General features: G+C 38.5%; 1 protein-coding gene across 1 annotated transcript in view; it reads right to left on the bottom strand.

Moving 5' to 3' along the window:
* KIAA0368 (KIAA0368 ortholog) overlaps positions 1-27,941 on the bottom strand; it is a 106,812-nt gene that overhangs the window by 7,583 nt on the left and 71,288 nt on the right. The window contains exons 21-42 of the mRNA XM_008583905.1: positions 26,786-26,909; positions 23,920-24,065; positions 23,434-23,488; positions 21,938-22,052; positions 21,215-21,283; positions 19,668-19,785; positions 19,080-19,247; positions 16,612-16,691; positions 15,914-16,019; positions 15,096-15,143; positions 14,132-14,253; positions 11,880-12,030; positions 10,063-10,128; positions 8,601-8,690; positions 6,957-7,023; positions 6,036-6,127; positions 5,889-5,955; positions 5,458-5,649; positions 4,434-4,642; positions 3,546-3,589; positions 2,279-2,471; positions 905-1,043 (exon numbers count right to left, since the gene is read on the bottom strand). Of these exons, the coding sequence (XP_008582127.1) occupies positions 905-1,043; positions 2,279-2,471; positions 3,546-3,589; positions 4,434-4,642; positions 5,458-5,649; positions 5,889-5,955; positions 6,036-6,127; positions 6,957-7,023; positions 8,601-8,690; positions 10,063-10,128; positions 11,880-12,030; positions 14,132-14,253; positions 15,096-15,143; positions 15,914-16,019; positions 16,612-16,691; positions 19,080-19,247; positions 19,668-19,785; positions 21,215-21,283; positions 21,938-22,052; positions 23,434-23,488; positions 23,920-24,065; positions 26,786-26,909 (2,461 nt within the window). The remainder of the gene's footprint in view (positions 1-904; positions 1,044-2,278; positions 2,472-3,545; positions 3,590-4,433; positions 4,643-5,457; positions 5,650-5,888; positions 5,956-6,035; positions 6,128-6,956; positions 7,024-8,600; positions 8,691-10,062; positions 10,129-11,879; positions 12,031-14,131; positions 14,254-15,095; positions 15,144-15,913; positions 16,020-16,611; positions 16,692-19,079; positions 19,248-19,667; positions 19,786-21,214; positions 21,284-21,937; positions 22,053-23,433; positions 23,489-23,919; positions 24,066-26,785; positions 26,910-27,941) is intronic.

The raw sequence follows: 27,941 nt of genomic DNA, 5'->3' as shown, positions 1-27,941 counted from the left end.
GAAGAGACCCCAGTAATAAATATTTTGGATTACTCAGAAAAGAACTATGATAATAAAAAAGAGAAAAAGAACCCTTTTTTTTTTTTTTTTTTTTTGTCTTTTGTCTTTTTTCCGTGTCCGGCAACGGATCGCAACCCTCAGTGTTGCCCCCGTACCAGACCGGGGACCGGCAACGGGACTGCAACCCTCGGTGTTGCTCCCGCGCCTCGCTCAACCAGTGAGCGGGAACCGGTCTGTATGTGGGATCCGAACCCTTGGGCGGGAGCGCCGCCGCGCTTCCCAAGCAGCGCACCATCCAGTGCGCCACCGGGCCGGCCCAACAGAACCCTTTTTATAGTCTATCTACATAAAATGTATAATGATTCTTATGGGCTAAACTGTGTCTCCCCAAATTCCTATGTTGAAGTCCTAACCCTCAGTACCTATACACATAACTGTATTAGAAGAGTGGGTCTTTAACAAGGTCATATGGGTGAGCCCTAATCCAATATGTCTGGTGTCCTTATAAGAAGCAGATATTCGGACACAGAAACTTAGGGAGAAGACCATGTGAAGACACAGGGAGAAGACGACCATTCACAAGTCAAGGAGAGAGGTCTCAGAAGAAACCAACCCTTCCTATACCTTGATCTCGGATTTATACCCTCCAGAACTGCAGGAAAATAAATTTCTGTTGTTTAGGCACCCAATCTGTAGTACTTTCTTACAGCAATAAGATTATTTGCTAATGATCAATAAGATTATTTGCCAATGTAGGAGTAAAGTTTATATGGGATAATTCTCATCATTAATCAATCAGGCTCTAACGGAAATAATACCTATAATTTGTCATACAGAAAATCTTTGCTCTCATTAAGTAACCTCTGGTTACAGCACTTATTCAAATGCAGGTTCTGGTGCTTACGCTGCGTCTCCACGTTTCGGGGCCAGGCTTTGCCCAGGCTCTCAAAGGCACCCAGCAAAGATTCCAGCTGCAGCTCCTTTTCCTTCTCATTCTCATCTTCATTTTTGTTTGTCCGGACTCCAACACTTTCCAGTGAGTTCTAAGATATAACAAAGAAAAGGAAAGCAAAACTTAATATTTTCTTCTTCAAACCTATAGGTATACTACCAAGCAATGAGGGAACCAGGGTAGAACATGTTAACCAATAATCATATACTAACTTGTCTACCATGAATTATTTGTAACAAGAATACTACACTTCCAATAAATTTGGGATATTCTTTTAAGGAGTCTGCAAACAAAAGTGGAAAAAAAAAATACTGTAATGTAGTATTTTGAGCATAACAGAAGACTCCCATTAGAATCAGAAAATTAAAGATGGAAACAACTCCATAATAATCTAAATCCAAACTCTGTCTTAATAGGGAAAAAAAAGCCAAGAGAAGTAATTCATCCAACTAGCTGATGATATGATCAATTTAAAATACAAGTCTCTCAAATCCATATGCTATCATTACATATGTAACCGAAATCATTTAAAAAGCCTTATTACTGAAAGAAAACAACTGAAAATTAGCAGCAACACAATAAGAATGCTATTTAAAATATTTCATGTCTCACAAATAAATAGGTAAATTATACCCTTCTCTTTGAACCAGTGCCCAATCTTTAAAATTAACTACTTCATTTTCCATATAAAACCAAAGTCTTTTTTTGACTAAGTCCCCCAGTATATGGCAGAGGAAATCTACATGACACACTGAGCTCCTTGTCTTAACTCTAGGATGACTCGGATGGCTTCTGCACATGCTTGCAAGGCAAAGCTTATTATGACAGAAACTGTTTATTCACTACAGAATCCACTCTCCCCTTCTCCCATGGAGAGCAAAAGGATGCCCAGAATGAAGACTACCTTTTCTAGCCTCACCTGCAGCCAGGTGTAGCAATTTGGCTAAGTACTGGCCAATGGGATATCCAGAAAGTGGCATGCAGCAGTTCTCAGGAACTCCCCGTTAAGAGAGAACTGACATGCCCACTGGGATCCTTCATTCTTGCTTCATCTCCTCTGCCATCACCTGCCTGGAACACTGTGGACCATAAGGATGTTGGCCACACCCTAGAGATGGAAGAGCTGCAAGCTCTAAAGAGCCAGAATCCTTGAAGACTTTGTGAGGTTCCCAACTATTATGTGAGAGACAAATTTCTTGTTTGAAGCCATGATATTTTGCGATTTTCTGCTACTCGGAGCTAAACTAATAGGAGTCACAAAAAAACTTTTACTTTTTTTTTTTTTCAAATATAAACCAGACCTAAGAGGATACAGGTGGTCCTTACCTTCTTGATGAGAGGTATGACAATGTCAGAAAACTCCTGGAATCTGTCTTCTTTGGTGGCCTTCAAGACTTCAGCTGCACAGCTGATTGCTACTATCTTGTATTTGAGATTCTCTTTGCAACACTCCTTCAGCACAGCTTGAAGAATCTCATTTGTGCTGGGTTGGTTAGGCACAGACTTTTCCAGCTCTGCACTACAGGATACATAAAAACACATCAAAACAGTTAATAAAGGCTGCAGCTTTCAGGTTTAAGAGATGGCATTTTCATATGATCCAGCAATCCCACTGCTGGGTATATACCCAAAGGAATAGAAATCATCATGTGGAAGGGACACCTGCACTCCCATGTTTATCACAGCGCTACTTAAAATAGCCAAGAGTTGGAACCAACCTAAATGTCCACTGATGGATGACTGGATAAGGAAAATGTGGTATATATACACAATGGAATACTACTCTGCCATAAAAAAGAATGAAATACTGCCATTTATAGCAACATGAATGAGGTTGGAGAAAATTATGTTAAGTGAAACAAACCAGGCATAGAAACAGAAATACCACATGTCCTCATGCATAAGTGGAAGCTAAAAAAAATAAATAAATAAAAAAGAAAGATACAACAGTCACAATAATACATAGAACTCTCAAAAGAACAGAACTGTGGTTACTAGAGGTGGGAAAGGGAGAGGGGGGTAGTGAGAAATTGGTAAAGGGTCACAAAGAATGGTTACATTTTATAATGATTAACATACTAATTATCCTGACTTTCAAAAAAAAAGAAAAAGTTATTTTAAGGGTTACTGAAGAATAATTTTGAATCGTGATTTGATAAATCAAGATAGAAAATTCTACTTTGTAGGTATTATAAAATGGGGCAGATTAATTGCTTTCAGAGAGAGTTTAGAAGAGATTCTGTGTAAGAGTAAAGAAATAAATTAGATGTTTTCTTTATTTTGATCTGCAACTCTATAAAACATTTGAGATATAATACCATCTTGATCCATTCAGCAGGAAGTAGTGTTTTTCTTCTTGAACTCTTAAATTACTTTGCAATTCTTTCATGACTCTATCACAGTCTTTCTGGAATTATTATATTTATATAAATATCTTTTTTCCCCTATAAGTTTATAAGCCTTTGAAAGACAGGTATCATATTAATACCTAAGATGGTCCTGTCAACAGAACCTTGCAAAGCATGTATCAGTAAATATTGGTTGTTAAAGAGGAAAAAAAAAGAAATGGCATTTTCATTGAAAGAATATTTACCTGCAAGCTGTCACCACACAGGCAATGGCTTTCAACAATTCTTCCTAAGGAGTTAAAAAGATAAGGGACTACTAAGCCCAAACATGTCATTTACATTCTCTACACTATGACCACAATTGCCTCAGAAATATTTAATAACTATAACAACAAAAATTAACAAGAGTCATATTATCTTTAATGCACTTTACTGTTTAACAAACACATCCACCGAGTTTTACTCCAAACCATGGATGCAAGATAATTATCTTCATCTCCCTTTTATAAAAGCCTAGAGAACAGATTTGAACAAGGTCATACAGACAGGAGTGTCAACCACAGAACTAGAACTATGTCTGACTCAAAGTCAAGTACTACTTCTACAATACTGCATTGGCCACTATTGACATTTACAACATAAAGTGGATCATTACATGTTGCTGCATCTCATGTTCCCCACTGAGTGTTCATTGTAAATGACCTACTACAGCCTTTGTGTAAAAAAGGACTAATTCAAAGTCCCCAAAGATGGGCATCTTCAGCCCCATATTTAGAAGCAGCTCACCTTGCAACTCAATTTCACATATGCCCAATCCTGATCTATTCATGAGGCCAACATGTACAAAATGGGGACAATTTGTTTTAACATGTAACTTGGAAAGCTAAATATATGATAAATATATCAATCTCCAGCATTACTATGCATTATTCAACAAGGGCTTGTGGGTTATAATTTGAAATGAAATATTATACTTAGTCTAAGTTTTACGCAAAGCTAGGAAATCTGGCTCACAAAAATAATCCATATGAAGTCATACCAAAACACATTATTATTTTTATGGAAAATGAAAGATGCAGTTGTAATCCTTTAAGAATTTTTTAAATTTAGCTGGGCATGAATGGTTCCTTTACCTTTCCTGCCCATGTTCTTCCAGCCAGGCCTTGTAGCAATGCAGTCAGTATCATTCCGAGATATGGAGGTACTAGGGAGCTGGTTTGTTTTGCAATTGATGCCATGGCAATTGCACCCTGTGCCTTCATTTTCCAGGACTGAGACTGTAAAGCCTTTTGCGTAATGGTAATCAACTCCTGCAGGTATAACCGAATGCCACCAAAGGAACCTAGGTTATAAAAAGCAAAATTAAAACAACTTTTAAGTGACAAGAAAATTAACTAATTTTTCTTTTCTAAGTCTGAAAAAGAAGTCAGTGACCATCAGTCTAAAGCAGTGATTCTCAATTGTTAAAACACACCATTCTCTCAAAGTGAGAGAAAGTGGGTAGTGGTGTACCTTATTTTTACAATGGTAGGACTTTATGAACTTGGATGTGTCCACAGGAAGGTGTCATGCAAATGCTCATCATCCATTAATATGAGTCAAGGTTTAAAAAAAAACAAACACATTTGAGAAACGATACTCTAAAATCATACTCTAAGGCAACATAAAATCACTATTACATTCTCAACTAAAACAAATAAAGCTCTACTTTGTTTACACAGAGTTTAGGTTCTCTCACATGCATAGCAATGAGTGAGTAAAGAAAAGAGCTCTGGGGGCCGGCCCGGTGGCGCACTGCGCTAGTGCGCCGCTTGGGAAGCGCGGCTGCGCTCCCGCCGAGGGTTCGGATCCCACATACAGACCGGTTCTCGCTCACTGGCTGAGCGAGGCGCGGGGGCAACACCGAGGGTTGTGTTCCCGTTGCCGGTCCCGGTCCGGTACGGGGGCGACACTGAGGGTTGCAATCCGTTGCCGGACATGGAAAAAGAAAAGAAAAGAAAAGAGCTCTGAGGGTCAACCTGAGAACTTAGCAATTTAGATGTTGTTAAGGTCCTCAGAAAGTCACCATAGAAGAGTTTATGAATAAAGAGAGTGAGTAAAAACTTCTAGCTGCGGTTCCTAAGAAGCAAGTCTAATTCATTGGCACCGTTTACTAACCAGGTACATTTTCCTGCCATACTTCAGTCCATAAGTTACATTCTTCTTTTTCAGATTTCTCCTCATCAGCAATTTCATGCATGCCTAGAAATGCCAAAGGCAAAACTTCTTTGGCATGGTTCTTCAATACATCAGGGCTGTATCGTCCAATAGCATGAATAGTCAAAGCACAAGAGGTCTTGTAGATAGGTTCTGAAGAGAAGCAGAAGAAACCAAAATCTCTATAAGACTTCATGTTTTTAAGGGTAACTGATCCAAATAGACTATCGCTCATCTTGTAACACAACAAAATAAACAGATAGATAAAAATCAGTTAGAAGTGTTTCTAGCAAAGCACGTAAAATCACAAAGGATAAGACCTAAGTTGAACTGTTTTATTAGGTTGTTAACACCTAAATTAAAAATGACATAAAACAGGAAAAGACAGGTACCTTCTTTTTCCATATACCAGCCACTCAGCTTCTGTAGGAGTTTTTCAGTGCTGCTATCTCGTGAGGTCTGGGGGAAAAAAAAAATCCCAATCACTTCTTTATAAGTATTAAAAAGTTTTATTTAACTAAATAAGAATTTCAACTCACCCGAACTAAATGGCCCATGGCGAATGCACAGGATTTCTGAATCACACTGTTCCGATCTGTCAGGCCACTAAGCAAAGCACTCATAAGTTTACCTACCAAAAATAAAGTGAAAAAAATCTGATACTTGGTTGACCAAATGTTCTGCTCTGTTCCCAAGACCAAAACAAATGTATCCCTGCACTTAATATCCGATTTGCTCCATAGTAGTTTAAGTCCCTTGAATGATATATCTGTACTATCCATTTTGCTTCCTGTTGCCTGATACAAAATTTAAAATTAACTTGTGTATAGAATATTGTGGGGGGGCTGGCCCGGTGGCGCACTGCTACAGTGCGCCGCTTGGGAGCGCGGCGGCGCTCCCGCCTAGGGTTCGGATCCCAAATACAGACCGGCCGCTCACTGGCTGAGCGAGGTGCGGGCGCAACACCAAGGGTTGCGATCCCGTTGCCGATCCCGGTCCGGTATGGGCGCGACACTGAGGGTTGCAATCCATTGCCAGTCACGAAAAAAGACAAAAAGGAAAAAACAAACAAACAAACAATAGAATATTGTGGGGAAAGTTGCAAAACTAAGACCCAAGTACATAAGGTTCACTAGCCCCATCTAAGAGCCAGTCTAAAAAGAGAAAAATGCTGATATAAAATTAGCTATAAAGGTAAACAAGTCCTACAGAATGGCAGATACTTTTACCTCCTTATACCACTAAGAAATAACCAAACACTTATAAAGTGAGAACTTGCTGAACTTAAGAAAACTTACACCTTCTGCAGATAAAGAGAGAGGGGGTTAGGGTGGTTGAGATGAGAAAAAGCAGACAGCACCACAAGCATGTCTGAATAATCATTATTTTTCCTTTTAAAACACTGTCACACAGGACATGACTATGCAAAAAATCACAACACATCAATTTGACAAACTTACCTGAGTAGGGTGTCAGGTCCTGGGGACACTGAGTAGTTAATGACACAATGACACTGGCACAGCCTCCCTACAGGATTAGAAAAGCAAAGGTCTAAATTTGATAGTCACAATGTTCTATAAAAGCATTTGCTCTAGGTGCCAAAGGTTTAAAGATATGACATACAAGAAGCCAATAGCACCTACAGGATTCAGTCTAGAAAAAAGAAAACTCTTATTTTAAACTAGTAATGCAGAGATTTTTTTTCCAAGACATCCAGCAGAAAGATGGATGACACTGTAAGAAATAAATCTGGCACAAACTTCTGGAAGAACAGAAGTTTCTTCTGTTGTCTTATCCATCCTTGTGCTAACATTTACAGTTCTAGAAATGTAACCAAAGGAAATAGCTTCAGATGTATCCAAAGATATTCATCACTGTACTTTCTTTAATACAAAAAAAAAAAAAACAACTGAAAACCAATCAGATATTCCTTGATGAATTAAAATAAATGATGTTACATTCATACAATAGAGTACCATATGACCATTACAAAGGACACTGTAGAAGACAAGAGCACAGAAAAGAGACTGGAAGGAAACACTCCCAAATGTTAACAGCAGTTATCTCTGAATGGTAAAATTATGTATGATTTTTACTTTTAATTTTCTCCTGACCTATAAATGCTAAAATTTTAAAATACAAGCAAGTGTTAATTTTGCCATGAGAAAAAATGAGTTGTTTATTTTAAAGGGCAAATGGGTCTGATCCTAGAAAGATCATGAAAGGGAAGACATTTTTCAATCCATATACCTGCTGATCCTTCTGTGAAAAATGCTAATCATCACCTAAAACAATCATGCCCTGATGACTAGGTGATCATTCTATTAAATGATAATGAATGAGAACCCAGAGGCATGTACGTGGCAACCAACGAACAGAAATAATTTTTCACTAAAAATGTAAGTCAAGGGCCGGCCCGGTGGCGCACTGGATAGTGCGCCGCTTGGGAAGCGCGGCGGCGCTCCCGCCCGAGGGTTCGGATCCCACATACAGACCGGTTCCCGCTCACTGGCTGAGCGAGGCGCGGGAGCAACACCGAGGGGTGCGATCCCATTGCCGGTCCCCGGTCCGGTACGGGGGCAACACCGAGGGTTGCGATCCCATTGCCGGTCCCCGGTCCGGTACGGGGGCAACACCGAGGGTTGCGATCCCATTGCCGGTCCCCGGTCCGGTACGGGGGCAACACCGAGGGTTGCGATCCCATTGCCGGTCCCCGGTCCGGTACGGGGGCAACACCGAGGGTTGCGATCCCATTGCCGGTCCCCGGTCCGGTACGGGGGCAACACCGAGGGTTGCGATCCCATTGCCGGTCCCCGGTCCGGTACGGGGGCAACACTGAGGGTTGCGATCCGTTGCCGGACACAGAAAAAGACAAAAGACCAAAAAAAAAATAAAAGTAAGTCAATATTTACTGAATAAGTTACATTGTTTTATTTCCTGAATCAGTTACGCTTTAAGTTATAAGTGCAACCTCAGAAACAAAATGGCTAATACACAGTATTATGTTTCATGAAAGCATCTGAATTTCAAATATGACAGCTGGTATATTTTTGTGGCTAAAACTAATGAAGATGCATACTTCCTCTTGTGAAAAATACTCTTACCTTAGTTCCAAGACCTACACCACTTCTGATCAGTTCACATAATCTAGGAACTAGCTCACCCAGCACCGACACATCAAGATATTGCAGGCACTTTTGAAAAAGAATAAATATAAGGGTAAACCTTAGCAAATAATTAAATCAGTATCACATCTTCAATTAAAAACAGCCTAGGTCAAATATATACCCATGGGATTTGACATGAAATTGAAAAATTGCAGTTTGATTTTGCTCTGATTTCAATGTTAAAACCACTATTGTACTACAGACAAACATTGATCAATGGTTCAACATTATAAACAAAACAAAAATAATTTTAAAAAACATCAATTCATTAAAGGAGAAAATACAGTCAGCTGTTTGAATCCACAGGTTCCATATCCACAGATTCAACCAACCACAGATCAAAAATATTCAGGAAAAAAAAATAACAACCACAGATGTTGGTATATGTAAAGGTCTGGAACCAATCCCTCGAGGATACTGAGAGATGACTAATGATTAACAAATAATAAATGATCTCTTTTGGGCCTATTTCCTCTTTATCAATCCATGTTTAATGTAAAAAAACTAAATGTAAAAATCTAACATAAAAAGACTAAAACTGACCTTCATTAGTGGACTTACCCTACCGAACCACCTCTAACACATCAACTTCTTAGATAAACAACAGCAAAGTGTAGGAGAATTTATTTTTGAAAATGCAATGACATACATTCTATTATTAAAGAACATACCTGAATGGTATGTGCTAACTGTTCCTATTTCTTTAAATTTCATCTTCTCCCAATAATCCAACTAGGATATTACTTCCTTATATAAAAAAATTTTGGTGGCAGTCCCCCGGTGGGCACTAAAAAATATCTACTTATATTGTATGACTTTGTGATCTGCTTGGCAAAACAATTTCCAGTAACACACAAGCTTAGTTAACCACCACGGGATACGCACAGCAGAGCTGACTTTACCAAGATTCTATGGACCTAAGAAATCAGAACCCCAGAATGCCAAGCAGCTCTTTACTTCAAATTCTTTCCTATGAAACAACATATCACACCATGGCTCAATTCTCTTCACCTACCTTTACATCACCTACTTCACTGAATACTTTCAGCTTACAACTTCCTAGTTTCTCCCAAAGATTTCTGCCTCAGGCAGAGGCAAAGATTTGAACCTTTCTAAATAGGTGGACCAAAAGATATATAGATACAGATTTATAGAGATCTTTTAATGTTATCATCCCTTGTAACACAAAATGGACTGAGTCTAGTATTTGAAAAATTATTTATTCCACTTAGTAATATAAAAGAAGAAAAAAGAACAATACTAAGAAAACTCTGGAGTCACAATAGCTGCTTGACTCATCCTTTAAATCTCTACTTCATTTAATGTAGCCTGAAGACTAAAGAATTATGCTTTTAGGTAAGCAAACAAACAACCTTTCTCATTTTACATAGACACTCACCATGTTGATTGTTTCCATCATGGGAGAGGACTTGGCAGCACTGAGTCGAGCACTATCCATCGCAGCCTGAAGAACACAAATTCAAGTCACTCAGGATATTCAATGAATTAGGAATAACCCACACACACTACAATAAAAGAGCTTTACTTTCAAACTATCGGTAGATAAACAAGGTCAAACCTAAGTCTCACTCTAATTTCACTTGACCTACCCTCAACAATTTACCTATAGAGGAAGCATCTCATCACTTACTACAGTTGAGAAATTGAGACCACGGTCAGAAATTAACTGCAGTTAAAAATTAACATAGTTTGGCTCTGAGCAAGTCACCCCGCCTTCTCTAGCCTCAGGTTCTCCAACCACTAAATAAAGGAAGAGACCAAGTAAATTTTTATCTAAGAATTTTTAAAAATTGTGTCTAATTTAATTCTGTAATTAGCCTTCATAGTTACAATATATTTTAGTCTAACAACTATGTTGGAGGAGAGGTTAATGCTATCCAAACACAATAAACGAGAGAAGTGAGGCATACAGAAGTGACTTGCCTAGGGCTGCAAAGTTTGAACCAGAATTTATGTTTCCTAAGTCTCAACACCTAGTAAACATCCTATGGAAACCCAGGAAGGAGCAAGTCTACTGCAGAAAGAGGAAAGTACAATGAACGGAGAAGAAAGAGCAATATTAGAGGCAAAGGGAGAAGAGAGTAAGGTATTACAAAATTTAGGCAAGTTAAAAATCAAATGGTGAACACCCGTCATTATATATAACAAGGGTTTAATTGTCCTAATAAACAAAAAAAAAAAATGCAAAAAAATAAAACAGCCATGTAAAAAATAAGCATGGAATAAAAACACAATTCACAGAACGAACAGAAATGGCTAATAAAATATGAAGACGATGGACGATACTAGTAAAAGGAAAGTGCAAATCAGAATAGTGAGATTTTGCTTATCAGACGGATGTTCTGTTATTCAATGTTGGCAAAGGTGTGGAGAAAAAAATTGTAACCTTTGATGTTGCAAAACCTCACCTACAAGAATTCAAAATCACCTCACTTGTACAATACATGCATTAAAAAGAATGAGCTAAACCTATATGTAGACATGCTATATTGACAATTTAAAGAACCCAAGCTGCAGAACAAGATTCACAGCGTGACACTATTTTTAAAACTAGTATGTTTGTTTGGTTTTATAGCCTATGACTACAAAAGAATTTTTAAAAAGGCATAAGAAACTGGTGCCACTGGGTACTCCTCAGGGATTGACACTGGTGGCAGGGAAGAGGTGACCCACTAGGGGACTGACTACTTTCTACCCTTCTGTTTTGTTTTAATTTTACACAATAAATGTATTTCATCTGCAATTTTTAAAAAATGATTCTGATCAGGGACTACATGACTACAGTGTAACTGGAAAGCAGGACGATTTTGGACTATGCCAGAGTCTACATACAAATCCTCTGCACTTGTAGGGCAGGGGAAGGTCCACTGAAGGACTCTGAAAGTGTAGACCCAATCCCTAAAAAAATAAACATGTACAAAAAACTATATTAAACAAATATTAACACATTTTTTGAATGGAGGTATCACTTTTCATCCAATTCACAAAGCAGTGTATGAGCTGACAGCCCCCCTCCAGAAAAATTAAAAAAGATTGTATATGGTCACAGGGGTGGAGTTGTTGTAAGAGTGGTGAAAATATTCAAGTCATGGAATTTGTCTATGGACACTGGAAGGATTATTCAGATAGACCTCAGCATGTTAACAAGGCTCTTCCTTCAAGATATTTACCAATATGCCTGTGCTATCAACTCACCTTTTCTTGGTCCGTGGCCCGAAGGCTCAAATAATTGAGAACTTGGGGCTCCAGTACACTTAAGGACTCCAGCAGAGCTGGGATGAGTTTTGGTGCATGTGGTTTCAACATGGCTCCTGCACTTTTGCTGATCTTCACAAGGGTGTTAATGCTACAGATACACAGAACACAATTCCTGAGTCTTTTTAACAAAAAAAGCCCTACAAATCTAATCATGAGGATGTTCTGCAGTTTACTGCACTGAGGCATACACCTACATAGTTACAGAGCCTGGTCTTGGTACTATTTTTTTTTAATCATAGAAATTTTCAAGCATATATGAAAATGGAGAGAACCATAAATGAAGCAGAGAGAATGATAAATTAAATTTCCTATATTTTCCACCCAGTTCAACAATAAGCAAAATTTGAGCAATTTTGTTTCATTTCTACCTCCTCTATATACACAGGCATACTTTTTTTGCATCCCCATAACTAAACTTCAGTACATATCTCCAAGAGATAAAAACTCTACCATAATCATAATATTTTCACGTTTTAAAAATATTAATAACTTTTTTCATATCAACTAATATTCAAATTTCCCTGTTTCACAAATTTAACAGTTCATTCATTGGTTGGAATCACGACCCAGAGTTCAACCACGTGACAATTTACTACATTTCTCAAACCTTTTTTAACAGTCCCCTCTCTCCTCCTTTTTTCTCATTTATTTGTCCTCATTCATTGTATTCTACTTGTATCATTGAACATGTTCCTCTGTCCCCTGTACAGATCTACAGGCTAAATCAAGTTCAGGTTCCACTTTTTTAAAAAAAAAAAACAAGAATCTGGGGCCGGCCCGGTGGCACACTCGGTAGAGGGCGCTGCACTCCCGCCGAGGGTTCGAATCCCATATAGAGACCAGTCCACTCACTGGTTGGGTGCGGTGCGGGCGCAACACCGAGGGTTGCGATCCCGTTGCCGGTCACGAAAAAAGGAAAAAAAAAAACAAAAAAAAAAAACAAGAATCTGTCATAGCTGTATTTGTTCTATTCCATCACATCAGGGTGCACATAATATCTGGTTGTCTTTCTGTGCTGTTAAGAGTGATCAGTGGCATTTTGCAGCATACACATGTATTGAAACAATACATTGTACCTCACAAAAATAAATTAAAAAAAAAAAAGAAGAAGAGTGATCAGTGGGTTCAGGTTTGGTTGGCCTGAACCATTATATAGCTTTCCAACAATCTCTCACTAATTGAACTTAGGAGCCACTAACAATCACTACATAAATAATTTTACACAGCAAAACAGTGATATTATAATTTTATCGTGCTTTTGCATTTATTAGGTGAGTCATCCTAAAACAAACCTTCCCTCATCAACTTTTTCTTTTGGTGGGGGGTGGGCAAATGGCCAGTGTGGAGATCTGAACCCTTTATCTTGGTGTTATAACCTCATCAACTATTTAGTTACTGTGAAATACTGTTTGTACTATTAATTTGTTCCAGTTTTAAGAGTGAAATAAAAATGAAACAAAGTTCCTAGATAGCATTCTAGCTAAAAAAAGAAAAATACAAACTAGAATCCTACACTGTTGATTTTATTTTATTTTTTTTTTCCTTTTTGTCTTTTTTCGTGACCGGCAACGGATCACAACCCTCAGTGTCGCGCCCGTACCGGACCGGGACCGGCAACGGGATCGCAACCCTCAGTGTTGCGCCTGCACCTCGCTCAGCCAGTGAGCGGCCGGTCTGTATGTGGGATCCGAACCCTCGGCGAGAGCGCCACCGCGCTCCCAAGTGGCGCACTATAGCAGTGCGCCACCGGGCCGGCCCTACACTGTTGATTTTAACTTAAAATAGCCATATATATCTAAACATGCAAGTACATTTTGTTTAATATTTCACTGTTGCAGGTGGTAAACAGTTTACCTTAATCTGTGAAATGTTACAAAGTGTTACAACCAAAAAACAAGCTCCTGAGGATGTGTGACATACTAGGAAGATGTATTTGCTGGGGGCAGAGGCCAATAATAAATAAGACACCTGACTCAGAATGCTGGTCACAAACAAGGTCCCGTGAAAATGTTTCTGCGAAACATTCTGATTTGCAACTTCTCACAAATGACCCAAAAGTCACCTCAGTGAATTTTCCTCAACCTATTTCTCCATATTTTCAAGAATCTAACATTTAAAGAAACAAACTTTCTACTAAATGGCTAGGAACTGAGCAAATCCAAAACGTTCATTTCATCAACGGATCACACCTGAGGGCTCGAACTTCCGTCACAGAACTCATCATTCCTTTGTCCAGAAGACAAGGCAGAAGGACAGCGATGGTTCTCTGGCCAGCTGCTCCTTTGGCAGGGTCACACATTTTCACACAAACCTCACATACAAAGAACACGGACATTAGTGAAACTGGCCTTGAATCCAATAAAGCATTCATCTGACAAAATACTTTCTACTTCACATATCCATAGAAAAGAGTAAGTGAATCTTCTTTGTATGACACCATGGGGAGAGAAAGAGGAATGAGATCTGGGATTGAGTCTTAGGTCTGCATTTTACTCTCTAAGCTTTGGTCTTTTAATTTGTGAAATGGGGAACAAAAGAGATAAAGATGAAATGAGAAAACATTTAAGAAAGCACTATAAATAAGGTTTAAGGTATCATCATCATTATCATCAATAATTTTGGGTGGCAGCACAATATAGTGGTCAAAAACACAAATCTGGAATGAGACACACCAGGATTTAAAATCTAGTTTTACTACTTACTAATAATATGGCCTATGGCAAGGTTTGTGCAACTAGAATGTAGAAGTCCCCAATATATCACAAAATCAAGTTTAAGTGGGAGACTATTTAGTTTCAGAAAGCTTGCCAACCTCATAAATATGAAAGGTAGATTTACACATAAATATGGCAATAGTAAGAGAATTGATAGATGTTGCTTGATCTAAGTGAATAATGTGTTCCTCAGGGTCAAGTTAAAGTTTTATCTTAAGTTTACCATTTAATGAGACGAAAGGTATACTTTGCTCAAGATACTAATATCCAGTGCTACAGCACCCACTTTCTCATTCACTATAGGAGTAGTAAACTATAACACAAAGCCAATTACACTGCAACTAAATGTAATTTCATATGACAAAAAATAAATCACTATTGTCTCAGTCACACAGAGCCCTGCCCCCATCCATCCCTAATGTAAGATAAGAGTTTTCACCTTGCTCAGAGTCTTCAGAGCTAGTTCTGCTGCTTTTCGTACAGATTCCTAAAAATGAAAAAGTTTGATATCATACAAGTTAGAGAGTTTCATTCTCATCTACTCCACAATATGCATTTAACTGCCTTATAGTCCACACAGATTAGTGAAAAACCCTACTTTGAATATCAGGTTAAAAAAAAAAATCTCATTAGGCTGTTTGCCCATCAAGAAACATATTACAATGCCATATTATTAATTTTCAAACATTAGGTATTACCTACTTTGACCTTACAAATATTTTGCTATTTGGCTATTATGTATTAAACAGTTCAGAAACTAAATGTATTATAAAAGCAAATATATGTAAGAATTCTGAAAGACATAAAAATCTGTAACAAAGCAAAAAGAAAGGCAAAACTGAAGTGAGTAATTTTAATGGTAAGATATCAAAATACCTACAATTTAGATTGCCCAGAAAAATTCAAGGGAATGGGTCATATTATTTGGGAATGACCAACACAATTTATGAAACTTATAAAAGTAGAGTTATTATGTACTTTACAAAACTGTTATCTGTCCCTAACACAATAGCATCATGAGAACTCTACCGAAAGTAAGTCAGGATGTGGACACCTTTTTTCCTAAGACAATTCAATTTAGATTTTAAACATACCCAACCCTGCACTTCACAGATGCATCAAGACTGAAACTCTGGTAGAAAACCGTGGTCTCTTAAAATTGTATGGACACAGAATTTTGAAATATATAACATACATATTTTAACATTTCCTGTTTAAGCTTTTCTATAAATAAATGCATATTTATTTCTGTAATACCTTGATGTCATCTTGCACTCTAAAAAGCGTTTCCCAAATTTCTGGAAGTTTATCAATGATGTCATCTAAGGGTCTTCCTCTCAGCAAATCATTCAAAGCCAAACAGCTGAAAACAAACAATTTGGTTTCAAATGTGTCATCAAGAAAGCTGAATATTTTACTATGAAACACTTACACTAAATAAGAATATAAATTTCACCTATAATTCCAGTCCTAACCCCCTCACCCCAAGACAGTAATGACTATTCTCTCTTGGTACCTCAAATATACCACAAATATAGCATTTACAATCATCAAATGTTTGTTTCCCACAACGAGAATACAATCCCTTTGACATGATACATCATTTTTTACTTATTGTGTTCCCAAGCCTAGCACACTGCCAAGCACATATTTGGCACTGAATGAATATAAATTATATATATAAATAAATGCTACACTACAAAGTCATATCTTTGGTGTCTACCAATTCAACAAGTGATCTTCAGCTTTGCTAATATCACATTTATATAAACTAAAACAACTTAGAAAAACCATCAACCAGAGTTTAAATAATTAAAGAAAAATAACTGTCTTATTTAGCTGACTGGAAACATGCTTTTCAGTCGTTTTAAGTTAGCACGAAGTATAAAACTTGGAAATCTGAAGGAAAAAAATTCAGTTTTATTTGACCAGTCTTCTATTTCCAGAAAGGGTACCTGGATTCTCGAACTCGCCACATATTGCTGGTAAGGTTCTTAACCAGATCTTGAAGAATTTCCTTCAAATATTTATCCACCTAGTAAAAGCAAAAGGATAAAATTAAAAATACAAGGCCATCAATAATCAAATTAATCACCTCTCAACCAAAGTAACCATGTTTCTGTATTTAATAGCCTAAGCATCTCTTCAGGCCTCTCAGCCTACAAATCTCACCCTACTTTGGTCGCTATAAGTTGCTACAGTAATCATTCTAAAACACACGCTTGATCCTCTTGTTTTCCTCAGTGCCTGAGAACAAAGTCCAAACACCTGGGTATGCGAACGAAGCTCACTGTAACTCAGCTAGCTCCAAAGGTATCATATTCTGGGGCCGGCCCGGTGGCGCACTGGATAGTGCGCCGCTTGGGAAGCGCGGCGGCGCTCCCGTCCGAGGGTTTGGATCCCACATACAGACCGGTTCCCGCTCGCTGGCTGAGCGAGGCGCAGGAGCAACACCGAGGCTTGCGATCCCGTTGCCAGACACGGAAAAAAGACAAAAAAGACAAAAAAAAAACCAAAGGTATCATATTCTGTCTCACTTCCATTTCTTGGCACATACTAACCCTAACTACAATACCCTTCTAGATCCTACCAGCTTGGCTAACTCCTACTTGTTCCTCAAGATTCAAATTAGCCATCACCTTCTCAAAGAAGACTAGCCTACACACTCTCCTCTGTGTTCCCACAGGACCTTCTTAAGAGGCACCATAGCTGACCATACAGTAACTGCACTGCTCCACTACACTGGAGACTTCAAGGGCAGAGACAGCGTCTTACTCATCTTTGTATCCCCAGTACCTTGCACAGTGTCTGACTCATAATGAAGTATTATGATTATTTAGAATGAAAGATGAGTTTAATCTTTAAAGCCTCTGTTCTGTTTTGATATACACTTACAACTTTGCAATAATGACAAACTTATGGTAGACTCAGTCTTTATACTTATCCAGAGACCCTCAAAACTTAACAGCTTTTCTACTTTTACTCTTGTAGGTAGGAGAGGTTTTGTTATCCTCATTTATATGTAAGAAAATCAAAACAGAGAGGTAAATAACTCACCAAATGATGTACTGATGTCTTCCTATGTCCATTTTTCTAAACATTCTCCATAGGTGATCTCATCTACACTTGTAGCTTCACCTTTGGCTCACACAGAGATCACACTCATATCTCAAGAGCCTAGTTGTATATCCTAAACTCAGACCTACAAAGCCCCCTGGCCTGTCAGATCTTGGCTGATCCAGACATACCACATACTCTCCTAGAGCAAACAGAACTCACTGAGCCTTCACAGGTAAATCCCAAAGTACCTACCGCCATGAACAGAAACACACTCAACCTAATATCATACTGAAAAGAGGAAAGGGCTACATCATGCACAGGAACTTGTAAGACATAGAAAGGATCGTGGAATTTATTTAAAGTGAACTGTGGAATCACTGGAGGATTTTAACCCACAATGACACAATCCAATCTGCATTTTTAAAAATCACTTTTGCTGCTATGCAGATAATTAAATGAAGGAAGGCAAAGAGAAGAAAAAGATGATGATGATCTGTTCATCAGGAAAGAATTAGGGAAAGAAGAGACTAGACTCAAAAAATACTTTGGAAGCAGAATTAACAGAATTTGCTACTAGATTTAGTTGGGGGCGGGGGTACGATATACAGAAAAATCAAGGATGACACCAAGTTTCCTGGCCCACGTGTAAATGGGTGAACAGTGAGAATAGAGGGGGAAGGTTTTTTTTTTTTTTAATTCTATTGTGGACATGCTAAGTTTATGGTATCTTGAAACAGTACCCAAGTGAAGACGTTAAGCAGGCAGCTGGATATACAAGTCTGGAGCACAAGTCACGCCTGGGCCAGAGTATAAGACTGGGAACCATCACAATAAAGACGACATTTATATGCCCTGGAACTGATAGGAAGAGCTGAAAAAGCAAAACCTACTCAGAGGCAAGCCCTGAGAAATCTTAATATCTAAAAGTGGGAAAGAACATGATAAACAGCCAGATGATGATAGAAAACCAACAGAAAAAACATATGGTAACTGTCTGCTTCCTTGTCTACCTCCCCAACTAAGTGAACTCCTTGAAGGTAGTAGCACTGTGACCCGTTTTCCACTGCATTAACAGTACCCATCAACACAGAGTATTCCATTTGTGTGAATACACCATCATTTCCTTAGCCATCCACCCAGTGGACATTTAGATTGTTTCCATTTTTGAGATTTCAATGAATGTTGCCATGAGCATCTTTGATACCTTGAAAGAAGGAAGAAAGCAAGGAATGAAAGTTTATTTGTTTAAACAAATAGATATGAAAACTAGAAAGGAAGATGAATACTGGGATTAAACCCTGTGTGTGATCTTGGACAAGCTACAGTGTTTTCCTAACACACACAGGGATTCACAGATACTTGCCATTGATTTGTCAGTGACCAATGCATTCCAAATACTTGTCATGGCCTGTCGAATGCCAAGGTTGGGATCAAACTGATAACGATAAAGACGAGGAACTAGTTGAGGCAGAAAAGGAGCCAGCTGTTCTCCAGCTTTGGTAGCAATTACATTAAAACCAAAAGCAGCACCCTAAAAATAATAATAATAATAATAATAATAATATGAGGTAACTCAGACATATCTATTGTAGTAAAATATTAACATATTTAAACATACGAGGATCACAAAATTCTCCCTCCCAAACTTGTCCCTGAATAGTGCATGATTTTTTGGGTATCCCAGCTTTACCAATCAATAATAGTAGCTGGGCTGGCCAGTTAGATCATTTGATTAGAGCACAGCCTTATATCACCGAGGTCACATCTTTGGATCCACGTACCAACATGCCACCCAAAAGAAATTTAAAAAATAACAGTAGCTGTGTGGTGGTTTGGCTCTCTCTAATCAGGCAAAAGCTTTTACAAAACTCACTGCATATCCATTGCCAATGTAGCATATTAATTTTGGAGGAAAGAAAAACATGAAACCTGACCAGTGATAGCAACTCACCTTCCTAGAGTTCCACATTGCATGATGGTTGGCTAAATTCATAAATTTATACACCAGATCTGGCTGACTAAGATCACTTGCCAGAGAACAAAGCTCCTTGTAAGTAGAAAGGCCCTGGCTTGGAAACAAACAAAAAGAAGTATGCAATAATATATTTCTCTATCTCCATATTACATCATCAATATTACAAGGACATTTAAAAATTACATTTTCACTCAACTTCTAATATGAAGTTATCTCATCACCACGGAGACAGAAAACCAGGTTGAGAAGAATATAGTCACTTATTCAATTACCAACAATTCCTAAGCCCCTTTACACTGCTACTGGTAAATGACTTAAATGTGCCTGCAACTCCCATGGAGTTCACATGAAGCCCTCACCACCTTGGGAGGTAACTCAATAATTCTTTATTGTATTGTGTGCAAATTTCTTTCATAATCATAAGAGTCATTTGAAGACAACGTCTGTCTTTCCTAAGACTCTTCTAAGCTAGATCACCCTAATCCTGATAACAACTTGAGTCTTGTCAACTTTCCTCTTAACAAATAATATTTGATCAAACATCTGATCATTTTATGTTATTTTGTGTATGTTATTTTGTGAAAAGTAAGCACTTTTTTAAAAGCTCAGAAGGAGTCTACAAAAAGAGTAAGTGGAGTGAAATCAGCTTCTGATGTGAAACAGTGAGCTACGGGAGAAGCACAAGGAAAACAAACTACAGCTTTCTCCAGCTGCAGACAACACTAAGCAGGGCTCTGCATGACACCACCGCAAGGCCAAATGAGCTGCATGGATTCACCTGACAATTCATAGAGAAAAAGCAATGATATAATCATGGTGGATAAAATAAAGGAGGATATAATAAATAAAATAAAGGATAAAATAAAGCTGGAATTAATTTGGAATGCTGAATTATTGGAGTCTAATATAGAGTTGCCCCCACCACAAAACTAGGTGCAACGGATGCTAAGCTATGCTGCCAGGTCCCCCTCAGGATTCAGCTGCCTTGGAGCATGCAGCTCTCTGCCTACTAAATCTCCCAAAACTGCCCTCAGACCCCAACATCATGGCCTTCCTGGGAGCAGCCCACCACCAATGGCTAGTCAATGAGGGGGTGTAAAGGCCTAACCAGGGGACATAATGAGTCCAGTTCCCATGTCCCAAAGCAGGACAATTCTGGAGGGACATCCCAGCTCAGAGCGCCTCAAGAGGGGCAGTATTCATTGAGATGATGGCAGAAGTTCAGCCTCTCTCTCAGTCATCAGCCCTATCCTGCTTCCTCACTCCCCTCAAGGGTGATCCCCAGGGCACTCCGCAATCAACTTCAGCACACAAATCTCTATCTCAGAGTCTCTTTCCCAGGAAACCCAATCTAAGACAGTAGGCTTTTTCCATAGAAGTTTTCTTCTTCCATCAACACACAACATTTCCTAAGAGGATAGAAATCAACTTAATGACTGTTCTATTTACCAGACTAAAATATATATACATATATATATTTAAAGATGTCTACAGTAATTGATCAATGGATTTGGCATTCTTACCCATCTGGTGTTTTACCAAGGGTTCCCCCTTGAAATACCACTGTCTCTCCAGAAACTTCACGTTTAGCTCTAAATCAAAACAATAAGAATTTAAATTAGCCTCAAACTTTTCATACCAGCATTCGACTAATGGATACATTTCATTTGCAAACTGATAAAACTGAACTCCCTAATAAGTGTCTACTATGTGCAAGATATAAAATTCAACTATTCTTTTCCACCAGGCTGGGAGTTTTATAAAATGAAATCTAGAATGAACAAATTAATAGATGTAAAAGACATCCCATAAAAAGTTACACTGAATTAAATGTGCTCCCACATTAAAAATTATCCTTCCTACAAGGAAGGAAACATAAGGCAGCAACCAATTACAAGAATGATTTCCCCTCATATACTCCTCATGGACCAAACTGTGAATGATATGTAAGCTTCTTCTCTACATCTTAATTACAAAATTGTTATTTTTCTAATCCAACGTTTTAATTGTCCTAGGACCATTCACCTTTCACATCTTGACCTACTGGGATGTTTCTAACGTAAACAGCATACACTGAGATAATTAAACTGCTATCTACAGCATAACAATCACTGACTTGCAACTCAGAAAAGCCTTAATAAATAGGAAAATGGAAAGTTGAATTTTCCTTCTTCCACGGCATATTCTCAGTATGTGTATACATTTTCTCTACGTGTTCAAACCTAAAATTTTCAAGTTTATCATACCTTTTGCCAGTCATAAGTGTTTCCACAAGAGTAGAAACCAATTCCTGTTGATCTTGTTCGTTGCCTAGTTCATAAACCAACCCAAGGCCTTTTGAGGCAACATCTTGGCTAAGTTCTACAAGAAAGTCAGGCAAAATTATATTACTTTTAAGAAAAATTTGTCTACTAGCCATCAAGTCAAAATTTTTAAAAAGTTTTGTTAACATTAACTCCAAATGATATAAAAGTAAAGATCTGAAAACAGGGCCGACCCAGTGGCGCACTGGAGAGTGTGGGGGTTCGGATCCCATGTGGAGACCGGTTCCCACTCATTGGCTGAGCGCGGTGTGGGCGCAACACCGAGGGTTGCAATCCCATTACCGGTTAGTAAAAAAAGGGAAAAAAAGGGCCGGCCCAGTGGTGCACTGGATAAGTGCGCCGCTTGGGAAGCGCGGCGGTGCTCCCGCCCGAGGGTTCGGATCCCACATACAGACCGGTTCCCGCTCACTGGCTGAGCGAGGCGCGGGAGCAGCGCCGAGGGTTACGATCCCGTTGCCGGTCCCCGGTCTGGTACGGGGGCAGCACTGAGGGTTGCGATCCATTGCCGGACACGGAAAAAGACAAAAGACAAAAAAAAAAAAAAAGATCGGAAAACAGAACCAATCTTCCTGTTTAAAATGTACTAAATCATCTCAGTGGACAGCATCATACAAGATACCAAAAGAACTACATTCGAAGAAGATCAAATTTACAGAGCAAGACAACACTGATGGACCTATACAGTGTCCCAACACAGTGAACAGTGACAGAATATCAATGGACTGTAAGTCATACACATCAGAGACAAAACAGCCTCACGAGATTTCAATATACCCATAGCAAGTTTCTTAAAAATGAAAAATCAATACAAGACCACATACTGAAAACAAGTTATACAGCAAAGCTACTACTTAAATGTCTAACATGTGGGCTGGCCAGTGGCTCACTTAGGAGAACATGTCAAGGGTTTGGATCCCTGTACTGGCCAGCCACCCCCCCAAAAAAATAAATAAATGTCTAACATATATGAGGTATATCAAAAAGTTCATGGGACAATAGAATTGAATAACACAAATCTTTCCATGAACTTTCTGAAGCACCTTCATATACACATTCACTGTCTCCTAGCTTAAATCAGAGAGGAAAAGTAATCAGAAGTACAAGAAAAGCTATTACTTAGTAGAGGTACTAATGTTAAAGAAGGCCTCAGGTACATTTTTAAACACAAAGCTGGAGAACATGTTCTAATTTATAAATAAATGAATAAGTAAGAAAGAATTCAGGTTTTTTATACCCTAACCAGAAATTTTGTTTTTTTAGCCACTAACAAAATACTTACTCTTAACACTAATAAATAAGGTTTAATTTTGTTTTAATCATATAGCTCAAAGAGTTTTCTGTTCATTAATCCAGGCTTTTTAAAATTTAAAATACAAGTTTAGTAAAGTTTAGAAATCAAATATTTACCAACAACCTACCATCATTTTCTGACAGAACTGAAACAAACGCACTCTGAATTTCTTTAAGATGAGACTGAAAGAAGAAAAAAGGCATTAGAACACTGAAATCCTAGCTCTTCGGGAGAGTAAAAATCTTGCTCTCAGGGTGCACAGAGCCATAAATTCTTACAACCCCAAGGCAGTCACAAACCCTGCTGTGCTCTCATCTTTACAGGTGGCCCAAGTTACCTGAAGTTGTACCACTTAACAGGTAGTCTAAAACACGCAATCTGACCTTTGTCGCAATCTGAGCCTCCCCATCCTGAGCAATTCTGACTACACCTTCAAGTTTTGTATCATCTTCCAGCTAATATATACCAGGCCAACATCCTTCCTTCCTTCCTTCACGTACAGCTTATTTCAAAATATCTGCCTTTGGTTAATGGCCCTCACCTTCATGCGCTTTCCTTCCTCACTAATACTGTGGTTCCCAACAGAGCTGATCACATACATAGCACGGCTTACCTTCACTTCTTTATGGGTACTTAGCTTCCTCACAAGGGAAAGGAGCCAGATGCAGGCTGCTTGCCTCACATGTGGGTTGGGGCTGATGATATGTTTATTTAAAATCACATCCAACACCCATGGGACCACATCATTTATTTTGGCTCCTGAGGACATATAAAGGAAGATAAGAAACAATTAAAATAATTCAATATAGTTTCCTGAAAAAGTTAAATTTAAATACATATTCAATACGATGATCATATAACATATTAAAATTCAAATGCCTAAGGTGTTTAAAGAGGTTGCTGAAGGAATCAATAATTATTCACTTCAGAACCTAGCATAAGCTAAATAACTTTTCAAAGATACTCAGGTAACTTTAGTTCCCAAAAACGAAAAATTACCCCACTTTCTCTAGTCTCATCAACTTTTCTTTCTCTACTAGATCTTTCATTTAATCTTCCATCTAAAAACCAACAAACAAACCTCTTTTGACTTCGCTCTCCTTCTCCAGCTACTGTACCATTTTTCTTCTTTCCTTTATTACTTCAGGGTTTCTCAACCCAACACTATTGACATTTTGGGGGGGATAATTCTTTGTTCTAGAGAGCCACCTGTATACTGTAGGATGTTTACCAGTATCTCTTGCCTCCATGCACTAGAGACCAGCACCAACCCAGCCCAGTGTGCACACATTACCAAATGTCCCCTGTGGGACAAAAATCTCACTCCTCCAGGCAAGAACCACTGCTTTACAGTAAAAGCCTTCAAAACAGTTATAGATACTTAACGTCAAACTTTTCTCTCCTGTTAATTTTTCTTGAACCCACTCCAAATCAGCCTTTTATCTTCTCTTCTCCACAAAGACTACTCATAAAAGTCACTAATTACCTTCCTGTTGCTAAGTCCAATGATCACTTCTCAACTCTCATCTTAATTGATCAGCAGTATATGACCCACTTGGTTCCCCCTCTCACAACTCCCCTTGCCCCTTCATAGCCCCTCACTGATGACATTAATCTAGTTCTCAGAGTCAGACAGAATCCTTTCTTTTTACTTTGCCATAACCACAGTTCTAGCCACTTACAGTTCTGCTCTCTGGGCAACTGCAATTATCAAATTAACAAGCCCTTATTAGATTCCCACAATGTTACAGGTGTTACATGCTAGAGATACTACGATGGCTAAAGACCGAGGCTCTAACTGGTTTCTCAAATGCTGTTCTATTCACAATAAGTTTAGTACACTGTAAAAAACAACATCTCAAAGGTTGAGGAGTCCTCAGATGAGAATGATGTATAGAACATGTATGATCAAAATTCAGGCCAAACATTCAGCATCACCCACTTATTCAGAATATTTTATGTTTTCCTTTCCCTAAGCACACAAAGACTGGAGAAACTCAACATTTAATGGACAATTTGAGATTCTTTTGGATGAGTAAGAAGTCAAACAGGATCCAATGTATTGAGGCAATACAAAGGAAGTTCAGAAATATGACGGCTGGCATAGATACCTCTCTATTAACCCTAATTTGCTTAGGTCACTATGTAAAAGCCCATGGACTCACAAACATGCCTCCACTCACAAACATGCAAATCCACTCCTCAGTGTAAGCCTTCACTTCTGTCAAGCCGCCAATATCACCTCTCACACGCAACCTGAGAATTTCCACTTCAGGTTTGGTTGCCTTCTTGTTAACAACGGTCACTTCCCCGAGTATCTTTTTCCTTCTACACAATTTTTTTTTTTTTTGTCTTTTGTCTTTTTCCGTGTCCGGCAATGGATCGCAACCCTCAGTGTTGCCCCCGTACCGGACCGGGGACCGGCAACGGGATCGCAACCCTCGGTGTTGCTCCCGCGCCTCGCTCAGCCAGTGAGCGGGAACCGGTCTGTATGTGGGATCCGAACCCTCAGGCGGGAGCGCCGCTGCGCTTCCCAAGAGGCGCACTATCCAGTGTGCCACCGGGCCGGCCCTTCTACACAAATTTTTGCTTGCCTTGCCTCATACGCATTCAAAGAGAGCCTGAAAGAACTGACTCTGTTTCAGTTTCCATCCATCCACAGTTCTCCTACTTAGAGTGCAAGCAGGTGTGTTTTTTCTTAGTGCGATTTCCTTTAAATCTCTTTATGATGGCTAATAAAATAACAGATAAACACAGTACTGTAGGATTAAATGTTAAGTGTTGCAATAAGAGCAATAACTAAATTAATGTATTCATGATGGAATACAATTCACAATGCAATTGTTGCCATGAGAACACTATCTTTTTCTAATTTCCCCAACTAAGAAGATAAAAAATAAAAATGTGGAGATTTTTTTCTTTTGTTTTAAAGATTTTTAAAAATTCTGGTTCAAATACCAAAATATATTTTCAATTCCAAATTCAAATCAAATCACAACATACGTGAAATCATAATATCTATAACATATAGTCAGAAACCACATGCCCCCTCAACTACATAGTCACTAAAAGCTGGTGCAACTTCAGGGCGGAGGAACCTGGAGCACTAGCAGAAGACACTGAAGCGGCATTACTTAACAAAGGATTAGAGGACATATAATCTGGAAACTGCTATACCTTGAATTCTGAAACTGGCTAAATACACCAATCCTCATGAAAAGAGCACAAGCTTGAAAGTAATCCATACCTAACTACCCTGCTTGCTTGCCAAAGGACTAATAAAAGAAGTTCTCATTAATTTCATGCTCATTCTCCCTTTATCATCTACTTTTCTTGACTAAACCAAATCAGTAAGACAGACATAAGTATTGCAAAAAGAATTAGTGTGGAATGTATAATTTCTTTTGCTTCAAATGTGATAAAGAGAACAGAAAAGGGTTACTTGATGATTACAAATCGATTAGCTGAATATTTGGTACCAGCAGGAGGAGTATATTCGTCTTCAGTCACTACCCAGGCATCTCGGGCAGCCACAGAACAAGTCCCTATTGCAGCACTGGTAATGGCTTCGCCAATAGTGAACTGAAGTTCTATCTGCTTGGCCTGCGAAGAAGGAAGCAAAACCCATGAATGAGAGAGAATGTTTCCCCAAAACATCCTTTTCTACAGAAAGGCTGCTTAATATCTTCTTTCTCAGCATGCTTTGTTTTCACTCTCTTGCCCGGCTTGCTTTTAGCTAACTCAGTGGTTCAAAAGCAGAGTAGGGTGAGGTGATGGAGAATGTAAGAACAACTTAAGGTTGTTCCAAGTCCGTGCTGCCTTCCTCACTCACAGAGAACCACTAAGTAGTGATTTTTAATCACTGAAAGCATGATATGGTTCACCTAAGAGGAAAGGGCACCCATCGAGTTTGAAGTCACACAGATCTCAGTGCAAATTCTAGATCTACCTCTCACCCAGAGAACCACTAAGTAGTGATTTTTAATCACTGAAAGCATGATATGGTTCACCTAAGAGGACAGGGCACCCATCGAGTTTGAAGTCACACAGATCTCAGTGCAAATTCTAGATCTACCTCTCACTAGCTAAATACCCTTATTTAAACTTCTGACTCTCAACAACTTCATTTGTAAAATGAGCATAATAGCATCACCCAACCCATCAGGCCATAAGGATCAAATGCGGTTAATGTAGATAAAGCTTCTACTATACAGTATACCTGATTATAGTAACTTCACAATAAATGGTAGCCATTATAATTTGTTAACATTTAAACTAATCTATTAAGTCTTTGCACTTTTTAATTACATACCTGCATGTTACTCTCAAATGGTACAGAATAAAATAGAGAATGGTAAGGCAATTATAAAATGCTAAAATTTGGTAAATCTGTATAAAAAGTATACAAGAGTTCATTATATTATTCTTACAACTTCACTGTGAGTTTGAAATTTTTTCAAAAGTAAAACGTTAAAAATTCTACATAGTACATACTCAAATGACTTAACATATGATTTAGAAATTCTGACATGCTTCACAGGTATGAGTCACTGACCCAGCATGGAACTGGACCTGCCTTGGTTCCCTTTGGCATTTTTCTCTCTTCACTGTGAACTAGAAGAAATCTAGGCATAG

The sequence above is a fragment of the Galeopterus variegatus genome, unplaced genomic scaffold (assembly GCF_000696425.1).
Source record: "Galeopterus variegatus unplaced genomic scaffold, G_variegatus-3.0.2 Scaffold3077, whole genome shotgun sequence".
Classification (NCBI taxonomy): Eukaryota; Metazoa; Chordata; class Mammalia; order Dermoptera; family Cynocephalidae; genus Galeopterus; species Galeopterus variegatus.
Note: the sequence above shows the minus strand (reverse complement) of the source record. Positions and strands in the feature narration are given on the sequence as shown.